Consider the following 15888-nt stretch of genomic DNA (forward strand, 5'->3'; position numbering starts at 1 on the left):
CCTTCAGAGATCTAAACGAACCAAGAGTCCACCATCTAAGAGCTTCATCTCTGCAAAATGTAAAATCATTAAAGAGCCTTTAAAAAACACTAATTGCTGTGCTCCCACCCAAAAGAATTGGATTACAAATTCTGTGGATGCGGTCCAGGCATTTATTTTTTCTGAAACGGAGTTTTGGTCTTGTTGCCCAGGCTGGAGTGCAGTGGCACGATCTCGGCTGACTGCAACCTCTGCCTTCAAGGTTCAAGCAATTCTCCTGCCTCAGCCTCCCAAGTAGCTGGGACTACAGGCGCCCACCACCAAGCCGAGCATACATTTGTATTTTTAGTAGAGATGGGGTTTCACCATATTTGCCAGGCTGGTCTCGAACTCCTGAACTCAGGTTCTCCACCCACCTTGGCCTCCCAAAGTTCTGGGGTTACAGGCATGAGCCACTGCACCCGGCCCAGGCATTTTTTTTTTTTTTTGACAAATTATAGTTGTATACATTTATGGAGTACAATGGATGTTTTGATATATGTGTACAATATTGTTATGATTAAATTAAACTAATTAACATATTTATCACCTTGCTTACCTATCATTTCTATGGTGAGGCATGAAAATTTACTTTCTGACTTATTTTGAAATATATAATGTTTTTATTTATTACAGTTACTCTGTGCAATAAATCTCAAAATCTTTCTGTCTCTCTGAAACTTTGTACTCTTTGATTGACAACTCCCCATTCCCTCCCTCCCCATCTCCCCAGTCCCTGGCAACTATGATTCTACTCTCTACTTCTATGAGTTCAACTTTACTAGATTCCATATATCAGTGAGATCATGTGGTATTTGTCTTTCTGAGGCTGAGGCACTGGTGCTTTTTTTGGTTTGTTTTTTACAAAGCACCCAAGTGGTTTCATTAATCAGCTAAGTTTTGGAACCCATGGTCTAGAGTGATACAACACATCCTTGGATAACTATCATCCTTGCTTTAAGGGCCTACAGTTCAGAGGTTATAGACTGGATCCTGAAAACAGCCAAGAGGTTCTCAACAGGGAATTATTTGTCCCCCTCCCCCTTCCTCCAAGGACATTGGAGACAGTGTCTGGAGACATTTTTGGTAACACAAACTGGGGGTAGGGTGCTACTGGGTAGAGTCCAGGGGTGCTGCTAAACAGCCTGTAATGCACAGGGCAGTCCTCACAGCAAGGAATTCTCTGGCCCAAAGTGTTAAGGTGCTGGACTTGAGAAATGTTGACTTAGTCTTAAGTGTAGTTCTGCTTAGAAAATCAGTATGGCAGACAGTTTCCATTGGCTAATTTGTTATGCACTTAACATGTTCTAGGTACATTGCATGTGTTAACTATTATTTATTAGACACTGTAATTTGTTTGTATTATATGGATGAGAAAATCAAGGCCCAGAGACCAAATAACTTGTCTAAACCACATGACTAGAAAGTAAAGGACTTGGGACTTGAACATGCACAGTCGGGCTCCTGGCCACGACACTACACTGCTGCCCTACAGGTTCTATTTTTCTTCTCCTGGGAGTTTTTCCAGGCAGAAAAGGGATCACAATTCATATTTACATATTAAACGCTGGAATTATTCTTTCTCTTCTGAAGATTTGCTCCTTGAGAAAACAAAACTTCCTTATGTAAAAGATAGCCCTTCTGAACCAGGAGATTAATGGATATTGATGATTTTTGTGGCATGTGGCCAGGCGAGATCCACGGAAGTGCTTAGAGGAATCCCCAAAGAGGAAGATGATTGATGCTTTTGACACCAATGGATTCCAACAGTGTTTGCCAACTACCGGGCATCCTGCAGTGCAGTTTGGGGTAGTGCCTGACCAGCCAGACTGTGTTTGTGACAACGCTGATCTTCTTAAGTCTGAGCATCTGTTAAAACGATGCCTCAGCAGGAAAACACAGTAGGAGAATGTCTGCTCAGGGCATGTGAGCGTCTGACTGGCCTCTCAGGCGTCCTCTAGAAAGCCCTGATGTCCCCAGGTCCCCTTTGCTCACTGGCCCTGCCTGCGCTTTTTGCAGACAGAGGAAATGAAACAGAGCCCAGCAGAGGGCATCTGCCCTCTCTTGAGTGTTCCTACCCGCGGTCACTGCACTAGGGAGAGGTTTTCAGCCAGTTGTGCAGCTACAGCTGGCATTGTTTTCTCTCTGAGCACATATTTAGGCCAGAAGGCCCTTTAGGACTAGAGCAGTGTCCACTGTGTCTATGAGCTCCCTGAAGGCCAGCAGACTAAGAAACTTAATTTATGTCCCATATCTAGTAGGCAGAGGACTTGAGCAGTCAGGCTGCCAGCTATAACACTGTACTGCTACCTGACAAGTTCTGTTAATACTTTCATCTGCTAGGAGTTTTTGCAGATGGAAAGATGGGCCCATTCATGGCATGACTGTAAAATGTGCACAAGACGGTCATTTTTGGAATAGAAGGAGGCAAGGGACTTCTGATAGAGTAAGAGGCGCTGACCCAACTTTAGAGCTAGTGGCAATGTGGGTTGAAACGGTCCCCCATTCCCTCCCCTCTAAGCTTGCCCTTTTCTCCTTGGCATTCTGCTCTGAGGGGAACTTTCCAAGTGCTGTGCCCTGTGAGCATATTTTGTGTGCTCCCGGCCCATGTCTGTGAAAGAATCTTGAAGTTGACAGCAGGGAATTGAGGTTTATGGAGGACACTGACTTTCTGCGTTACCATCGTTTGTGGAGATCTTCCACGTGTGTTAAAAATGTAGTCTGTTGCCAAAGAATTTAAATGCCCAGTCTTGGCAGGCCTATCAGACCTACTGTTCAGCTCCCTCTCCCATCTCACACAGATTTTTTTTCCCCATTTTTTACTTTCTTCAGCCTGCTTCTACCTCAGAGGGTGATTCTGTGTCCTATTGACAGAGAAGTTGAAGCTATCAATACGAATTCCCTCAACTTTTCTCCCGTGGTAATCATTAGTGCCAGCTGCCAAATAGCACCAGGATTATGCTTCCTGGTCCTTCTTGTGAAGGGGTGGGAGGCATGACTAACTCTTCACAATGAGTAGCAAGCAGAAACAATGTGTGTCTCATCCAGGTGAAAGCATGCAATTGCTGGGGTACAATTTCCCAGAGCCGAATGACCCTCTGGCACACAGGAAACATTTAAGAGGGTGGTTCTTCCATCAGCTGGGAATCCTGAGGGAACTGAGTTCCAAGATGGAAATAAGAAAAGCAATAAATAAACTTAACTTTTGTTAAAAGCCTCTATGACTTTAGTTTTGTTTGTCAACACAATGTAACAGCCTATCTTGGCTAATCTTCTGTCCCGTTCACACAAACAACTTGCTCCATCTTCACCCACCCTGTTTCCTTTCCAGCTTTTTCAGAGGAAGAGCTGTCTCTCCATCTATCCTAATCTTTATAACCACTCCTGATTAAGGTCCTCCAATGGCTCCCCATTGTTCTTTAGAAAAATAATAAAAAGATTAAAATCCTTAAGGAGATCTGCAAAGCTTACACGGTCTGTCCCCTGCCTGCATCCTTACAGACTCAGTCACACCCAGTCCTCCCAAGGCCCAGCTTGGTCCGTTCGCCTTCTTTCAGTTCCTCTTGTACACCATGTCTCTTCTTGCCACAGGGCCTTTAAACATGCTTTGAGCATGTTCTTTCTACCAGAAATGCCCTCCCCACCCCAGAGGGCACCTCTGAAGTTCCAGGGTCTTGTTCACTTTCCTCAGTTTTTAGCTTTAAGAGCAAGCATGAGCTTTTCAGTGAGTGAGTGAATAAAATCTATAGGGGTTTTTTTTTTTTTTTTTTAATGCAGCAGTGTGAAGGAAAATGGAACTATGTAAGTGAGGGAAATCGAGTGGGTCCTCTCCACCCTCTGTACTTTGTTCCCTCCCCATGATCCTGTCCCAGGTCTTTATTGTACTTAAGACTAGCTTTCTGAGCCAGGAATAACCCAGGGAGCCTGGCAGAGCCAGAAAAAGGCACCTCAACATTTCATGGTCTGGAAGGCTCAGGAGGAGTGGGAGCTGGCTTTTGAGGAGGGTGGAGATCTCCTCAGTGGGAAGGAAAGATGGCTGGCACCAAGAGCAGAGGCCCCCAAACCAAGCTGCATCCCAAGATGCTAGAACCAGGGCCACCTGCAAGTCTGAAAGAGGTCACAGGTGTGAACGCTGCTTTGCTCAGCTGGTGAAGTACGTAAGAGACTTCCCCCACCCCACTGCAAAGGCTGCTGCTATTACAGTCATGAGACACCTGTACCATTTCACTCACTAGACTGGTAACTCTTTGAAGGTAAGACTGTGTCTTATCCTGCTTGGGTCCTTGGAAGGCCGAGCTCAGTGTCTGTAGACCTCATAGGTGGTGGTTCAGAAAATTTGAGAGATGGAACTAATCACCCTTGTTGGTGATATGGCCATGCCTGCCTGATAATATATGTACTTTCTGCCATGAACTAATATATTTTGGAAAATAATATTCACATAATTTTTTTTCCCCCAGTAGCAGACCTTTGCTTAGTAGTGTCCAAAAGATGCTCCATCTCCTTTATAGGTAGAGTTAAGGCCTCTTTCATGCAAAACAGGACTTCTGGGTCTCTTTGCCCCACTCTCCTAGAGGACTGATACGCACAAAGTTCTCTTGCAGTGACTAAGAGATCCCACATGATCCTCATTAAGGCAGAGTGGGGTCAGGAAGGAGGAGTGAATGGTGTAGGGGAAAGAAGGGAAAAGATCAAGATCATCCCTGTAAGCCCAGAGATGATGAAGCAATCTAGAGAAGAGAGAGGGAGGGATGAGAGTGTGTCTTCTGTTAGACAACTTGAATAGAGTGCCAACAACTCTGTCTGGGTCTCTGTTCCCCATCACTAAGCACTGACCACATGGCAGACACTGGGGTCCCTTCATAACTACAGCCTGAGCCCAGCTGGGCCTAAACTGGGATTCAGAGGCTGGTTGGGTTGGTTCCCAGTTGTTGGGGCTGCGAGTTTCCTATGCATGTGTTTAGAGTTGATATGCAGTGGAAAGAAAAGGCCTTTGAGAAGGAATAGTTAGGCATGATTCCTGGAGGACAGAGACAGAGCTAGAGAAGACTGCAAGGTGTTTGGCTCTGCAGGGGAAGGCCAAGGCCAGTTTATGCAGAGAGGCTGCAAGCCGATGCTGGAGGGCTGGGTTTCTTTAGCTGTGAAGCTTAAGCAGAGTCCTTCTGAGCTTAGGTGCGACTCAGTATGGGGGAGGGTCATATCCCTGGTTTTTCATGAGGCAAGCTTGGCTTCTTCAGGGACTGTGGCCTAGAGGGACTGGGATGGACTGAGGTGGGTAAGAGAAATGTCCTAAAGTAATGTAGGTGTTGACTGTGAGCAATGTGTTAATACTGCCTCATTTATACCCATCGGCTACTGAAGCCTGGGGATATTTGAGGCACAAATGCTCTCTCCCATTTAATTCTCATTATAACCTATGATGTAGGCATTATTATCCCAACTTTCCTGATGAGGAAAGTGAGACAGAGGCAAGGCTGAGTAATTTGCTCAAGTGACCCCATTAATAAGTAGTTGGACCAGGGACTGACTTCAACAGGCACCTTTCAGCTACATCTCCAATACTGCTTCCCAGAAACCACGCTTGACATTTCAGATGACACACCCACTTGGGTTACTGGGGAGGCTGAGCGCCCTCTTAAGGCAGAAGTCATGGGGGAACAACATGTCCTCACAACACCTTTGGTATTTTGGAAGGAATTTTAGGCTTTATGAATGATGCCCTTTCCCAGGGAGACATCTCTAGCATTCTCTGGGGAGATAATAAAGGACCAGCTAGGGAATTAGAGCAACCCTAGAGTCCCAAGAAAGGGAGTCATCACTGAACGACAGCAATGATGCTTCCTCTTGGAGCTGCAGATAACTTTATAGTTTCCAGAGCATTTCCTCTCATATCAGTTCATTTGGAAGTTCACACACACACACACACACAAAACCTCTGTAAAGCAAAAGCTGGTATGTCCATTTTGCAAATGGGGAATGAAAGTCAGAGAGCTTCAATGACTTGCCCAAGACCACAGGGTTAGGAGAATCAGGCTAGAAACCTGGTCAACAGAAACCCAGTTCAGGACTCCTTCCCTTTAACAGGTGCTCCCTTGAACCATGGTGGGTGACTTGTCTTCATCTAATGCAGGCTGGTACTGTGACTCAGCCAGCCAGAGGTCCAGACATTAGGGTGGTGCCTGAAGATAATCAAACATTCAAATGAGAGACACGATCCAGAGTGCAGTACCAGCCACAGAGCAGCACCACCTTCATTCAAATCCTGGCATTTCATAGACATACAGGCTGATTATAGATTAGTTTCCCAGAGACTGATACATGAAAAACTAGTTTCACCATGAGAAGCAGTCTGTGGTCATGTAATACACATTGTATCCTTCATCTATTAGAGCAGTGATTCTTGTTTTTTTTTTTTTTTTTTTTTAAATAGAGACAGGGTCTTGCTATGTCCCCCAGGCTAGTCTCAAACTCTTGGCATCAAGCAATCCTCCTGTCTCAGTTTCCCATAGTGTTGGCATTACAGGCATGAGCCACTGTGATGCATATTAAAGGCTCTGTAATATCTTTAAGAAAAACAGAAAACAAAAACCAAAAAACCTGTATATGTTTAACTAAAGGTTTCCAAATTTATTTGAACATAAAATCTTTTTTTCTTTTAAGGTAAAACCTATTAGCAGCTCATGGAACTGCTAAGAACAACTTGTTTTCTTAAGTTGCTGAATTAATGGGTTGATTTTATGCCATGTGGGCAGAATCTTGGAAATGTTTTATGGTTTTATATTTAAGCCTGAAGCCTCAGGAGATTATCTATCTATCTATCTATCTATCTATCTATCTATCTATCTATCTATCTATCTTTCTATCGAAGTTGTAAAAGGCAGTGTATTTATAAATAGGTCTTGGTGCTAGTTATTTCATAACTCGAATACTCAGGGATAGATTGTACTCATGCAAGCATGCTAAAATTCATAAATTAAAAATGGAAGCCCATTGTAATATTAATAAGACTTTTAAATATTGGTTAGTTTCCTGGTAATTCACGAAGAATAAATGTCAAGGAGAGCTATGAGTCTGTCTGCTGTTGCATGATGGCATACAAGATTTGAGAAAATGTATCATTTGAAGGTCTTAGAAATGAGCAGGGTTGACATTTTATGCAGGTCATTTATCATCTTCCTACCTATGGATTACAGCAGACACTTGACATTCATGATGATTTCCTAAGACCTTATGACTTCCTTAATTGGCAAATACCACTGGAGTCAATCACATCCCTCATGAAACCTTTTAATTCTGACCCAAACTATCATGTTCATGGAGGGCTTCATTTCTTCCTTCTCATTCATCCCCAGGGCCATTTTGAACTTGGTAATTGGCAAAAGAGGACATGTAGTTACGAGGTGGGGGCCAGACTTCTGGACTAACTGAGTAACTCCACCCTCCATGTCAGTTTTGCTAGGGGATTTGAATTTATGTTTCAAAAAAATGGTGAATGCCCACATGCCATGGACTGTTGAAGTTGTGCATAATTAACCCAAACTGTGAATATAAATCTGCAAAGGCCAAGCATCTTCTTTTGTCTAGCTTTTAGACATCTTCTGTCCTCACCATGAGCTGGGAGGCAGGAGGATAATCTGGCTTCAGGAAGGAAGAAAATGTTTGTAGTTCTGGAAACTCCAGCTCATTTTTGCCACTGCCAGACAGCCTCCACAGCAGGGTTTGTTTGAACCCCAAGGGCAAGGATATCTCAGCAGCTTCAGGGGGTGACTGCATACTTTGGTGAAAAGTCCCAGTGAACTCTTGGTTTAAGCTAAAAGGTGAGTTTTCCTGAGCTGAGTAAATAGGATTGTACTGTACTTGAAACTGCAGCCCAATTCTCCCAACTTCCAACAACACTGTGCTTTCTAATATTAATCTCTAAGGCCACCTTTCCCGTGGGTCATCAATTTTATCTTTGAGCTCAGAGTCTTAGGCAAAGTTGTTTTTCTTAAAATTTGTGATTATTATAACATCAAAGTAAAGGGGCAGGAAGATTTTATCAGACTTGGAAGCTCTCCCTGGGTGAATTTCACAGATATATAATGGTTGTTGAAGGCACAAATTAAGACACACACAAATTAAGATAATCAGGAAACAGAAGGACTACCCAGAGGCCAGTCTGGGGGCTTTAAAAATGCCATTCAGTTTTGATCAGGTGAAAGAGCTGAAAACATTAAAACCCCTCAAAGATGAATCAGCTCCTTTACTTATGTGGAAAGCACATTGATATTTAAACATGTGGATATTTGGAATGTTCTAGTTTTCATGAGGATGAGTAATGTCATCTAACAAAAGAGCAGATTCTAAAGAACTCAGAGTAGATCCAAAGTAGGAATATAATTTACTTTTGCTCCTTATACTCTTAATCTGAGTAGGCACTGCAGCTCTGAGAGCTACTGGTGACCACAATCACTAAAGACACTTTGATGTCTATTGAGGAGTTGGCATGAGTTTACTTTTGGGAAAGTCTACTTGAGCTTCCTTAGGGCTTTCATATGCCTTTGGAGTGCAATTCTTCTAAGCCTCCCAGGGCGATTGAATCCCATAAGCTTTTTACATCAATACGTTTTCTACACAATTAGTCCTCAGGCACACAGAGGAAGCTCAATAAATGCTTTTGAAAGACCTGAGTTGTATGTTTCTCTTGAAGACTTGGAAACTGGGTTGCTAACCGATAGGAGCCCTTGCGGTGACATTGTTCCTGCCAGTGGGTTGAGGCTGAAGATCTCTTCTGCTGTCCAGGCTCAAGGTCTGCTCAGGGACTGACTCATGCTTCTGCTGTCTCTCCTGGTGGGCTGGGGACTGCGGTGGGAAGGGATGGTGGAGAGAATCCTAGCAGCCCTGTGAAGCTGACAGCTATCTCCCTGTCTAGAGAGAATCTGGGTGTCATCATGGTCACCTCGTGGGAACATAAAATACACGTGAGCACAAAGCAAGGCCAGCAGCCCTGAGAGGAGAGGTGAGATGGGAAGGCCAGGAGAGATGGGGGAGCTTACCTTCTTGACTTCATATTTAATGGCGAGTTTGATCCGGCTCAGACTTGGACGGTGGTGGTCAGACCAGACTTGGAAGTTCACATCACCATTTAAAATCGCTTCCACCTCTTCTGTGTCTCGGCACAGGTCCAGCACGCCCACTACAAAATCCTTGCATTGCATAGATAACTTCCTGTAATCGTTCTAATAGAATAAAGAGAAATCAGGGGTGTGTCACACAGAGCCCCGCAGATTGGCTTGCCCAGCACAGCAGTGTCCATCAGCAACTACTCATCACATGTGAGCTTGTGGAGCACATTGCTTGCACTTATGGAATGCAGCAGGGTGTGCTGGGTGAAGAAGGCAGGGCAATTTCTCTTGACACGCAACCTGAAGGACATCTTCTCTAAGTCAGCATGTGTGAAGGTGTGGTCCACGGGCCACCTGCATCAGAGTCACCTTAGGTACATGCTAAAGTTGTAGATTCCCAGGTCCCACCCCAGACTTACTGAGTTAGAATGCCTGGTGGTGGGGCCAAGGAATCTGTCTTTTAACTTTGCTCTCTAATGGTGTGGATGCCTGCCACAGCCCATCCTGGGCTCTTTCAAAACGGCAGTTTTCTATGCCCAATTCTGAGTCAGTTCTGTGGCAGGAATAATAAGGACACGAACTTTTAAGGCTGATGTAAATAACACTTCGCTTATTTACCACCAATCTATATTGGTGACTGCTGCATATAGGAATTTTACTGGAAAGGTGGATAATATGCTAAAATTGGAAAAAAAATTGCACAGGTGTTCTTTTTTGTATGCCAGAAAATCGGCTTGTAAATTATACATTTAAAAATCAAATGTAATTTAACTTTGACAGGATCTTTTCTTACTAGAAACCCTTTTGTGTGGCAAATCATGGCTCCTTAAATCACCTGCCTTTTGAATAAACATTTTTAGCCCTTGACCTTGTTGTTGTTGTTTCATATTTTTAATGAGCTGCTCCCAGATTTCTCTCTTCCTTTCCCTAGTTACTCCTGTCTGAATGTCTTTGAGAGGCTAACTTCCTTTCCTAGTGACATGCCGACTTCTCTTTCCCCTAAACAAACTACTTACATTCTAGATAAGGATCCAAAATGTTGGACAAAGAATGTTTGATGTTATCTCATACCCCTCCTCCCCAAAAATATTTTCCCCAGAGGCCTTCTTGCTGGTTTCTTAGTCGAAAGGAGTCTATTCGGAAAGTACACAAGACCCAAATGTCACTTTCAATGTTAATCAATGTCAACAACCCTCAGACTGCTAGATAGTAGTTGGCAAACAGGACTGTGGTTGTGCTTTTCCAGAACATGGAGTTCTCAGCCAATAGTTGGGAGCCTGGCAAACTGCAGAAGCTCAGCCATTTTTCTGAGTTAATGATTCTTGTCTCCTTCCAGGGTTGCTGTATCAAAATGTCACTTTGCATTAGAGAAAGAGGTAAGTAAGTGCTTGTTTGCTGGGAAAAGGGAAAAGATCAAGAAAATATTTTCAGGTGAGAGTAGCTACCCTTCGTTTTTATATATAATTTAGGTAGAAGAAGGGAGTTTCAGAAATTCTGGCTGGAAAAATGACCTCTCGGCTCAGGCATGTAAGAAGCTTGCGGGGTTCTAGGTTTTGGTACCTAGCATAGAGCTGGTCTGAAGTGTTAGGATTGGAAGAGCCATGCTCTATGCTCCTCCAACCCTGACACTCACTTATCTGCCATTCACTCATTCATTCATTCATGAATGCATTCATTCATCACTGAGAACCTACTATGTAGCGGACAATGAAAAATTAGTGGTGAACAAGGCAAGTCTCTGAGTAGTGTGAAGGAAGAGGAGGCTTGAGTTCCACCCTCAGGTTTGCACAAGTACAAGGCTAAGTGAAACTTGCTCAGATCTTTTCCTGGCTAATATATTCTGCAGAGCACTGATAAGCCAGAGGTAGGAGGCTCAAGGTACACGGGGCTTAGCAACATGGACAAGGTGAATCATCTCACCACATGGACCCATTCAACTCTGTAATCTCCTCTGTGGCAACTCAGGTTCCTTAAGTTTCCAACTCCCACCCCGTAACTTTATTACACCTTTTCTGAGAACAAGGAATCTCTGAATGTTAATGCCTGTTACCAGTAAAACAGACACTGCCCTGTTGGCTAGAACATACCTCATTTCTTGATGAAAACTCCTGCCTAAAGCTGAAGTCATGGGTGGGTATAGGAGATAAAGTGAAAAGGACTTGATCTAGCTCTTGTCCCAGGCTCCCCGTGCTAGGAGCTAGTCAGGCTGTATTGCCCAGAGCTTCCTCACATGTCTGGGTTCAGTGCAGTTCAGAACAGAAGGTGACACTTCATTAGAGACTGTCACTTCTCTGGGCTCTTTCAGCCAGCCTGCCATCAATAGGAGAGGCAACAGAGCAGCCAAATCAGGTAATTTGCATTTTTCCTTCTGCATTAGACACTTGGGCTGGAAGGCAATAAGCCTTCTGCTGTCTGCAGTTGGCTAGAGGGGATAGCGAGAACCTAGGCCTGCCAGGAAGAAGGAGATGACATGGACATGAATGGAAGCAGAGAGGGCCATTGATGAACATCTCTGGGGAATTGTCATGATTATAATTTATTGAGCCAAACCTGAGCTCAATTAACCTTCCAAGACACACTCCTCACTGTAATTGGAAGATGAGATACACCCTCAAGACTTCATAGGTGCCCTTTACATTTTTAAAAAATATTCCTGAACACTGAGGTCTGCCAGTTCTAATGGGTGACAGGTGCTCTACCTGCATTATCTCGTTCAATCCTTACAAAAACCCCATAATGGAAGGCTGATCACCATTTCCAACTTCCAGACGAGGAAAGTGAGACCAGAGAGATAAAGTAACAGGCAGATCTATGCTTTTCCTTATATCAGCCACTGATCTCTAGGTCCCTCTCTCACCTTCCTTGGATATTTAGCCCCTGTCTCACATCAGTCTCCTAACATGACTGCATTGTTATTCTTGATGGTTTCACTATCCTGGAAGATGACCCTCACATTCCCTGACCTTTCATTTCCTTGACAGCCCGTTTTCTTTCTTTCTTTCTTTTTTTTTTTTGAGACAGAGTTTCACTCTTGTTGCCCAGGCTGGAGTGCAACGGCACAATCTCGGCTCACCACAACCTCTACCCCCTGGGTTTAAGCAATTCTCCTGCCTCAGCCTCCCAAGTAGCTGGGATTATAGGCATGCACCACCACGCCTGGCTATTTTTGTATTTTAGTAGAGATGGGGTTTCTCCATGTTGGTCAGGCTGGTCTCGAACTCCCAACCTCAGGTGATCCATCCGCCTCGGCCTCCCAAAGTGCTGGGATTACAGGCATGAGCCACCGCCTCTGGCCAGACAGCGCATTTTCTAATTACCTTATTCTCAACCCAAATTCAGCCATTGACTCTCTTAGTTATTCCAATAACTGCAGATCCTTCCCTACCCCAACTTCAAGTGTCCCTTCTCCAACCACCACCTCCTATATGTCCAGCTCACTCCCTCTGGGACCCCCAACTCCAGCAATCCTTTGATTCCACCTGCCCTACAGCCACGCCACTGACTGTACTTCCTTTTCACTGTTTTTTTTTTTTTTTTTTTTAATCCACCTTATGTCACTGTCTGTCTCCTTGCAGAGCTGATATTTCACGGTCAATGAAATGGTCTCTTGTCCTTCTTTTATTCCATTGTCCCCACTGGATAAAAGCCTGACCTTGGTTAAGTCTAACTCTCTACCAGTGTTTTCTTGCCTCTGCACAGTGAATGTGGCTGAAAACACACAGCTGGAGGCTGATCACCTCCAGCCTCAAGCCATCCTTAGTGCTCTTGGGCAGTTTACTCTCCTACTCTCCTAAATAGGCATTTCATATATTCTTCCTTCCTCAGTCCTCTAATATCTCCTTCTCCTCTCAGATGAGGATCTTGTTTCCTACTTTATCAAGAAAATAGAAGTCATCAGAAGAAAAGTCCCCCAAGTTCACACCTACATGCGTCTCTTCTTCTGCACTCTGTGTTCCCTCCTCTGGCTGTGAATCAACTGCCCCAGCTCGTCTCCAAGACCACCTCCTCCACTTATGTGCTGGATATCAACCTCTTTTGGCTACTCAAGGATGTGGCAATCTTCCTTTCTCTCTTGAATTCTCAATTTCTCCCTTTCCCTACTTGCTCATCATACAAATATGCTGTTATTTCTCTTGTTTTAAAAATAAATTTCTCTTGACCCCACTTCTCGCTTCAATGACTACCCCAATTTTCTATCTAATTTTATAGCAAATCTCTTTAATAGGGCTGTCTACATTTGTTGTCTCCATTTTGCCCTCCTTTTACCCTTTCTTGTCCCCTTCGGTAAGGCTTTCCCCTCCACTGACTACTGTGACTGTTCTTGTCAAGGTCACAAATCACATTCATGTTGCTAAATTCAATGGTTGGTTCCCAGTCCTCATTTTACATGACCTACCAAGTGCTTTAACATAGCTGATCACTTCCTTCTTCTTGATACATATTCTTCACTTGTCTTCCAGAATAACATACTCTTCTGTCTTCATCTTTTTTCTGAATAACTACTTTTTGTATTCTTTGTTAATTCATTTTCATCCCCCTTACAATTTAATTTTGGAATTCCCCAAACTGTGACCAGCCATTGGAATTCTTATTTTTATCCATTTACACTGATTGCCTTATTGATTTTATCTAGTGCTATGAATTTCAATACCACCCATACACTGGCAAGTCCGAAATTTGTATCTTTTACCCACCTTTCTTCTCTGTATCCAATTACCAACTTTATATCTCCCCTTGGATGTCTGATAGGCATTTTGAACTTCATAAAACTAACTCCTAACTCTGGATCAAGTCTCCTACCTTATTTAGTATTCCTCATTCTTTCAGTTGTCCTGGACAAAAAAACATATATAGAATTTATCCTTGATTGCTACCTTCCTTTCATAACCCAGATATAATTTGGTAGCAAATCCTGCAAGTTCTACTTGCCAAATATATCCCTACCCTGACCTCTTTTCACCAATTTTACTATTTCTACCTTGGTCCAAACCATCATCTATTGCTTGGACTAACCCTAGAGACTCCCAAGTCTCTCTGACTCTGTCCTTGTCCTGTGTAGTCCTGCGTAGTTGATTCTTAATACACCAGGCAGAGGAATACTTAGAAAAAGTAGTCAGATCTGGCTGTGCACGGTGGCTCACGCCTGTAATCCCAGCACTTTGGGAGGCCGAGGCAGGTGGATCACGAGGTCAGGAGATCGAGACCATCCTGGTTAACACAGTGAAACCCCGTCTCTACTAAAAATACAAAAAATTAGCTGGGCATGGTAGTGGGCGCCTGCAGCCCCAGCTACTCGGGAGGCTGAGGCAGGAGAATGGCGTGAACCTGAGAGGCGGAGCTTGCAGTGAGCTGAGATCGCGCCACTGCACTCCAGCCTGGGCAACAGAGCGAGACTCTGTCTCAAAAAAGAAAGTAAAAGAAAAAAAAAAGAAAGAAAAGAAAAGAAAAAGTTGTCAGATCCTGGGACTGCTCTGTACACCCCCTCCAAAGGCTCCCTATCCAAAGTAAAAGTGGGGTCATGAATCACTGATCTCTGGGTCACTCTCTCACCTTTCTTGGAGATTTTAGTTCCTGTCTCACATCATTCTCCCAACATTACTGCAGTTGTTATTCTTGGTGGTTTCAAAATCCTGGAAGATGACCCACTGCTTACACTATCCTCTAGCCTCCCCATTTTCTCCCTGATTTTATCTCCTGGGAGTCTCCCCCCGACTCAGTCTACTCCAGCCACTCTGGTGCCCCTGCTGTTCTTCAAACACGCTGGGTGTAGACCAGACCTTTACACTGGCTATTCCCCTTGCTTGGACTCCTCTTTCTCCAGATATCTCCATGAACAATTCTTAAGCCTTCCCCGACTATCTTTTTAAAAAAGTGTGGCTCCTCCACTCCTCATTACCCTTCCCTGCTTTTCCTTTCTGTTTTCTTCATAGTACTTATGACTGCCTGATGTACTATATATTTTACTTATTTTTATGTTTATTGTCCATGTCTCCCACTAGAATATAATTTTCTTGAGGGCATGAATTTTTTCTGTGTTGTTCACGAATGTATCCTGAGATCCTAGAACATTTCCTGGAGCATGGTGGACACTCAGTAAGTACTTGTTTAATTAACTGGAACAGTGAACTTGTCTAAGATGGCATAGCTACTAGGTGATACAGCCAAGATTCAAAACAGGTTAGTCCAACTCAAATCCTGATCTTTCCATCTCATCTTGTTGCTTCTTAGGGGAGCAGCGTGTTTCCTTCTATTTGGCACACTTGAGGCTCCATTGTGGTGACTCTCAACTAACTTGGGGGAAACAAAGGGTGTGTAGGGATAAGGATATGTGAATCCCTGACAGATTGTATAGTAGAGTCAGTAAGTGCACAGGTTTTGCAGTCAGAAGGACCTGGAATTGGAATTCTTATTTTACTACTTGCCAGTAATTTGATAAGTGAAATTGATAAGTTTCCTGTTCATAAAATTGATAAGTGGAGCAAGCCATTTAACTCTTACGCATAGCAGTTTTCCATCTGTACTAAGGTACACACTGTTCCATCATTTGGAGAATTCAACACCAAGGTTGTGTCAAATGCCCAGGAGAGTTAATAATAAATAACACAAATAACAAAATAAAAATGTACCATCATTCTTAGCAAACTATCACAAGAACAGAAAACCAAACACCGCATGTTCTCACTCATAGGTGGGAACTGAAAAATGAAATCACTTGGACTCGGGAAGGGGAACATCACGCACTGGGGCCTATCATGGGGAGGGGGGA

The 15888-nt window shown here is 43.7% G+C and overlaps 1 protein-coding gene across 4 annotated transcripts in view; it reads right to left on the reverse strand.

Moving 5' to 3' along the window:
- Positions 1-15888, reverse strand: part of TRPC7 (transient receptor potential cation channel subfamily C member 7) — a 142095-nt gene that overhangs the window by 83654 nt on the left and 42553 nt on the right. For 2 of the 4 annotated variants that reach the window (XM_017854189.1, XM_017854190.1), the window contains exon 3: positions 9054-9236. The exons of the other annotated variants lie outside the window; for them this stretch is intronic. In XM_017854189.1, the coding sequence (XP_017709678.1) occupies positions 9054-9236 (183 nt within the window). The remainder of the gene's footprint in view (positions 1-9053; positions 9237-15888) is intronic. 4 annotated transcript variants of the gene reach the window in all.

The sequence above is a fragment of the Rhinopithecus bieti genome, unplaced genomic scaffold (genome assembly GCF_001698545.2).
Source record: "Rhinopithecus bieti isolate Rb0 unplaced genomic scaffold, ASM169854v2 scaffold_38728, whole genome shotgun sequence".
Taxonomy (NCBI): Eukaryota; Metazoa; Chordata; class Mammalia; order Primates; family Cercopithecidae; genus Rhinopithecus; species Rhinopithecus bieti.